Source organism: Acyrthosiphon pisum, chromosome A3 (assembly GCF_005508785.2).
Source record: "Acyrthosiphon pisum isolate AL4f chromosome A3, pea_aphid_22Mar2018_4r6ur, whole genome shotgun sequence".
Taxonomy (NCBI): Eukaryota; Metazoa; Arthropoda; class Insecta; order Hemiptera; family Aphididae; genus Acyrthosiphon; species Acyrthosiphon pisum.
The window spans coordinates 31,418,480-31,425,589 of NC_042496.1; the positions used below are offsets into that span (position 1 = coordinate 31,418,480).

Here is a 7,110-nt window from a genome sequence, read left to right on the forward strand (position 1 = left end):
CCACGGCTCAGTAACATTTAATAAGTGATATGGGGACGCTCATTTTTTTAAAGTAACAGAGTCCCCCTACTTTAATTTTGCCAAGTCGAGCACTGTATATAAGTTCTCAGTTATTTTATTTTATTACTATACTAGTATGCTATAAACATTTTAATTAGATAAAAAATAATATTTGATCATAAATCTTTTGAAGTACATAGTAAATGGTACCTATAGGTATAAAAACAAGTTATCAAATCTAAACAAAAATTCAAACTTTTTTAAACTTACATCGAGTAGATTCAGGTATTCCTGGTTTTGTACTTTTGGGTTCTCTATCTGGACTGTGTTCGTCGTCAGACTCTGTGCCAGAGTCGTGGTCAACAGTTTTTAACTAAAAAAAAGGATAAAACTATTATAGCTAAAACATTACTATATAAAAATACAAAATATGATTTCTTTTATTGAACTGATGTCTGATAATATTAATATTATTAATAATAATAATAATAATAATAATAATGTTTGCTTGATAATGACATATAAAAAGAACTAAGAAGTATGAAAAACATTGCCATAATATATTAATCATTACTTAAAATATAGCTTTACAGTTCAAATTACCTACCTAAACAAATAATTTGGGAAAAAGTTAAGTACCTATAAAATATTTACCTACATTTTATGAATATAATAAAATAAGCATCATACCAATTATTATATATTTATACACTATCATCAGATATAACACAGTAAATAATTATAAAATACAATGGACAATAGAAAACAGTTAATATCTAATAATAAGAGAGCGAATCTTAAGGTTTTTACATATTTTTATTGGCTTTATGCAACTTTACGAGGATGAAAAATGTGGACGATTTATCCATTATAGAATTTGTAGGAAAAAATTTATTTTGCATATTTAAGCATATTTTGAACATTAGAAAATATTATTTAACCTATTGGCTATTTTTCATATTTTAGAAAATATTCTATTATTGTTCATAAACAATCATATATATTGTTAAATTCTTGAGTTGTAATTTTTTTCTAGCAACAATTTTCTCTAGGAAAACAATACAATTTGATTTAAGAATGATAAAAATTAAAAATCATTCAATTATCTACTTGTTAGTAATCAAATTTGTAATGTACATTATATTACAACTCTCAGTCTTTGATTGTACCACAGATTATGGTATTTAATAACTGATAATATGATGAAAATTTAATATTAAATTTGTTTTGACTTTAATATTTAAATAATTTACCTGTTGCCAAAAGAATGGTGAATGCAATTTATTTATTTTATTGAACTAAGAACTATTTTGTTTTTTTTTATATATTTTTTATTACATTTACATACCTATGTATGAACTGTTTTACATTTTTTATATTTAAATAATTTACCTGTTACCAAAGGAATGATGCAGCATAACAGTTATTTATTGTTTTTATTGAACTATTTAAGAAAAAAAATCATATTAAGTATCTGCATATTTACAAGTTTCAGGAATATTTAGAGAATATTTTAGAGTTTTTTTAGAACATATTAGCATCATATTTTAGGCTTTTAAGAACCAAAAAATCAGCTATTTACTAATAATATTTTCTATTTTCATTGTAGGAAAAACTTATAAATATGTGGGTAATAATGTGGGTAGCAATAGACCATCTATTTCAATTGTTGGTCAACTAACATAATTTATGTACCTAACTATGGGCTATGAGTAAACTTTTATTTAGTTTATAATATAGTTATCATGAGAACCCAAATCAATGTTATAATGTGGAAGTATATTATAATTCAATTAAAAAAATAATCAATTAGCCAGGCAAATGATTTTAAATGTATCTGTCTAAATATTAAGTATTAATAAACTACAAAAAATAATACTAAAAAGTAATAAATGTATCAAAATATTAAAATACATTTATTAAAAATAAATAAACTGTTGACAACAGTTTTATAATAAAACAGAATAGATATAAAATTACAATATAAATTATAGTGGATATTATGGCAAAACCATTACCTTCAAAGTAGTAGTAAACAAGTGTTAAATGAGTGTAAAATGTAAAAAAGCAATCATTAAGACAATTTTATGAGATTGGTAATTAGTGTTATCAGTTTACTTAAATATTAATAATTAGGTAGTTCCGCCGAATAGTTGATTCTTATTTCTTATAAATAGGTACTTACTTAAAAATAGATAAATATATATATGTATTACAAATGCATAGTACATTGAAATATAAATACTTTTCAATATTTATTAATTACCTAATGTACAGAAAAATTCAAAGGAAAATCAATTATTGAAACATTAATATTCATTATAATATTGTTGGTCAGGATGATAATAATATGTAATATGAATAACTAATAGTAATCATTGAAACTCATGCATTTGTATTAGGTTAATATCTATATAGTATGCTGGTATTAAAAATAATGGCAACAATCATGGTTTACATTTTCTAACAGATATTAAATTGGTTAGGAACGTTGAATATAACACAGAATATTTCTGTCATAAAAAATTAGTATGTACTAATATCACGATAATATCATACAGAATTTAATAACAGACATTTTATTTATTTGGAAATAGACTATTTAAAATAAAAATATATAATTACTTGCCATTGAGCAGGAAATTGAACATCAAAAGTCAATGAGCATATAAATTATAAACAATACTATAAAGAAATCTTGGGAGTTGGGAAGTTGCAAGAACAAATGCACATTGCAAGATAATTTAAAGAATATTACACATTTAAAACACAACTCGAGATAAGATATTATTACGATAAAGATATTATTATAATTTATAATCTTATCCTTATGTAGGTATACAATAAAATTATCAAGCCACAGACTTAATTATGTGTAAGTAATATTTTTCATAATATTATTATAGTCTGTATTATTAAACCAGCAAAATCATTATCAAAAAAAGATATCATAAGCAACGAAATTATGGAATAGATTTAAAAATAATATAAATTATTAATTTATTAATTATCGACGGGATTTCAACACTCTAGAAACCGAGACAAATATAAAAAAATAAACAGTTATTGATATCCGAATTCGTGGTAGACGAGAATGTTTGGTTGATAATCGATGATCTAGTATCACATAAACCTCACTGAGAGACGTCGGCGTACTAAATTTTATTGTTTTCTCTTTCTGACAAAACCACAGCAAAGCAACAAATTTGAAGTCTACAACTATCCGTCGTGTTTTTAACTTTAATACCAAAGTGAATTAACCTGTTGAGCAACTTCTATAGTCAACAACATACGTCGTCCATATTTGTGAGTCGGTTTTCTTACGATACTTAAAATTGTATGTACTATGGTCTATGATCAAGCTATGAGTATGTACATAATAATACACGAATAAACGCATTAAAACTGCTCACAGAACAATTGAAAATATCATAAAAAGATAGACAACACGGACAAATTCTTCAACGAAATATCAAAACTGACAACATAAATATGGATACCAAAAATATGCCATGTTGCGCGTGGGACGGAGAGAGAAAACAAACAGTGCGCCGAGTGCCGACGTCGCCTCATGACCGCGCAATGTGCGCGGAGCAGGAAGGAATTCAGGTACGAACAAAATACTGCAGTGGGTAGATGGGTGTCAGGGTGTAAGTCATAAAGATTTAGAACCAAGTTCTATGGTTTAAGTATACGTTAATATAGGTACCGGCTGTGTCGCAAAACGAAAGGCATCCAACAAAAAGCCTTCACGAACTTTCGACGAACGCGTTAGAGGAGGACCACCGCGGCGCAACGACAACACGCGCGCACTACGTCCGCCGACGACGACGAAACCGAACGGGACCCGCGCAAGTGATAAGCAGCTAGCCACCGGACGAATCGTGTGTGCAAGTGTGCAACGCGACGAGCTACGATGACGACCACTTCAGTTGGAGGGGAAAAGATGATAATAATTGTATATTATAATAATATTATTAATTAACGCTCGGTAGGAAAATAGAGGTAATATAAATTGCGACAAGCGTAGTCGACCAAAGCGATGACAGATGATATTATGCAGCGGCAACAACAATACAATAATATTATATTTTGTGATATTGTTATTTGATAATTTGGTGTTTACCTACCTATTGTGTAATATTCAATGTAGGCATAAATGTGTATTAATATTATGTATCGGCGTCGTGTTATCACACCTAACAACCGCGATATGTCGGCGATATGATCGCGGACGGACTGCGTGGGAAACGTAATAATACACTACGCTACGGAGCGGCCGTTATCGCGACGAGTACGCTCGGTTTACCGGTTATCGTAACGTAGCGTAGAGCACGCACGCAATAGTAAGTAGTAATAATAATATAGTATTCGATTAAAAATAGACAGTGCGCCGCCGCAGCAGCGGTCACATACTATCAGTGAGGTGCCTAGTACCTACGCGTGCGATCAGCTGATGAATACGCGCAAACCCACACAAGCACGAGCAGGCGCGCGCGCCCGCGCGTACGATGAAAGAGAATCAACTACGGCGGCTGTGGTGGCGGTGGCAGAGGTGGAGAGAAAATGTCACGCACACGAGCGCGCGCGTTCCTTTGTCTCGGTGGGGATGACCGACCGAGTGATGGGGGTTGCCCGAAGGGGAGGGGACAACCTTTGTGCACGTTATCAAAAAAAGAAATAACAATTTAATAATATTTATTATATCATTAGTCTTTACTACTGCTAATGATACTACTATTACTATTATTATTACTACTACTACTACTACTACTACTACTACTACTATTATTACTACTACCACTACCACTACTACCAAGATTACTACTACTCTACTGCTACAGTCACTGTTATTGGTGGCGTTGTAAACGCGAACAGCCGATGACGCTGGAATATCGTTTACCTTGGTAGGTCTTCGATGGTCTTCGAGGCTGTGAGTCTTCAGTTTGTGCGTGACAAATTTGAGCATCATTCGCCGCCCGTCGTCGACCAACCCCTCCCGGGTCGCGAGCGCCCGCTATTTCCGGTTTATGACGACGTCGTGCTGCGCCGCGATTTTAGCCGACCATCGTCGACGGGATCGTTGGGACGAAGGCAATCATAACAACGATATAATTTTATTATCGCCACAGCCGACGACGATCGTTTTTCTCCCGGTGAGCGACGACCGCCACAGTTTTCGATGTTATATTATTATTATCGCGACTAGAACAGCCCTGGGACCGGTAGGCACGGGAACGGGTACGGATCTAGGCAAACGCGTTATCAACGACGTGACGACAATATTATTATAATTATTAGCGATAAAAATGATAATAATAGATCACCGTCTCAACTCTAGAACAGCACTAAATGCAACAACGGAGAGGGCTCAGCGCGCAGTGCAATCTCGTGCGGCGCGGTTCGAACGCTGTGCTCGTACTGTGTCCTGTTGTCCGCGCCGGGGAGATGTGTGAAAAACCAAGCGGCGGCGGCGGCGGCAGATCGTGCGCCGTGAGCCAGTCGAGGAGACCGCCCGCCCGCCGCCTTAGTGTGCCCCTGCCCGACCCTCCCGCCAACCCAAAGTCTCGCACAAAGGACCACTCGCGCACGCCCCGTGTACACCTTCCGCATAATAACACACACACACACACACACTGTGATGATGATAATAATAATAATAATAATAGTATATATAGAATATTATACATTTTGTAGTAAATCCCGTTGTTGTATACATTTTACTACGCCCGGCTCTCCTCGACCCCCGAAGACCGTCTCCTCAACCACCGCCACCGCCGCCACAACGTTCGTCGGTCACGGCCTCGTCGCCGCACCGTCACCGTACGAACGCGCGTGTTTACGCGACGACTGCGTGCAGACTGTGCGCGCGTGCGCCGGCCGGCCCAGCTGACCGCGCGCGCGCTTCGGCCCCGGACCGATCGCGACGGCCAGACGGGAGCTGCAGCCGACCCGTTGGACGAGTATTTTACGAGTAAAGTACTTTTCGTAATTTCTCGCGGCCTCCTGAAACTCCGAACCGCAGATGCTGCGCGACGGTGGTTTACGTTTGGGATTAACGCACAGAGTTCATAATTTGATCGTTGTTAGCTGGTATAGGTCTGGTCAAGCCCACATATGTACGAGTTGATTTCGAGTGCGTGATGAGTGTGGGGCTATGGGGAGGATCGCGTCCGTGTTGGTCGAACGACGATACTCATTGACAATCTTATTGCGGTCTGCAGCAGGGGTGTAATTAAGGGAGATAAATCCCCCCCCCCCAGAGCCTTCATAATATTATATATTCACCAATGTACTTGAAAATTTAATATTTTGTGTGTAAAAAAATGTATATCCCCCGGACAAATTCCTTATGACGCCACTGGTCTGCAGCGGCACGTCCGTCCGTTAGCCACCAATATCGTCGTATACTCGTAATTCGTATAAACTTGTATAATATACTCGTATGAGCATTTAATATAATTTCTATGCGTATGAGGTACTGAGGTTTGAACATTAAACAGTGCCACGGTAGCCGCCGCCGCTGCACATAGCGTCCCCCCCCCAACCGCACGTTGATGGGTGGGCAGCGGCGTCGTTGTTGTTGTTGTTGTTGTTGTTTAGTGAATGAATGCGCGAGAATACGCGCGCCGCGCGCGTACGAAAAGAAGGATGTGGTGAAAGGGCGAGTGGGCCAACCCCATGACACTGTATAGTGTAATATACCAGGCAGCGCTATAGACCAACTCGCACACGTATGGATTATAATATTACATTATTGTTATACCATTTATACCGCGTTTTCTCATACCACATTATGATTACACAGACGAAGTACAATATGAGACGTCTGCGTTAAGGTATTATTCTTCCTTATTAGAATATGTGTTACTGATGTCTTTTTGTATACATCATCACTACGTCGTATTCATGTAGGCAGTGCTTAAAGTGGTGGGGGGTCGCAAAGGGTGCTAGTCAGTGGTCCTCCTGGTTCCTACCTCTGAACCGATTAAAACCCGTACCCTCTATAACATTTACTCCAAAAGGTACATTGGTAGGTACGCTCAAAAATAACTTCAAATAATTTTAAACATTAATTTATTTTCAAAAATGTTGTCTTTATTATTCTAT

General features: G+C 36.2%; 1 protein-coding gene across 1 annotated transcript in view; it reads right to left on the bottom strand.

Annotated features, from left to right (window-relative positions):
- The window catches only part of LOC100168936, a gene marked incomplete in the record, with an annotated part of 17,805 nt that extends 12,358 nt beyond the window's left edge, over positions 1 to 5,447 (bottom strand). The window contains 2 exon segments of the mRNA XM_001948144.5: positions 271 to 373; positions 4,904 to 5,447. Of these exon segments, the coding sequence (XP_001948179.3) occupies positions 271 to 373; positions 4,904 to 4,972 (172 nt within the window).
- Positions 5,448 to 7,110: the final 1,663 nt, after the last annotated feature.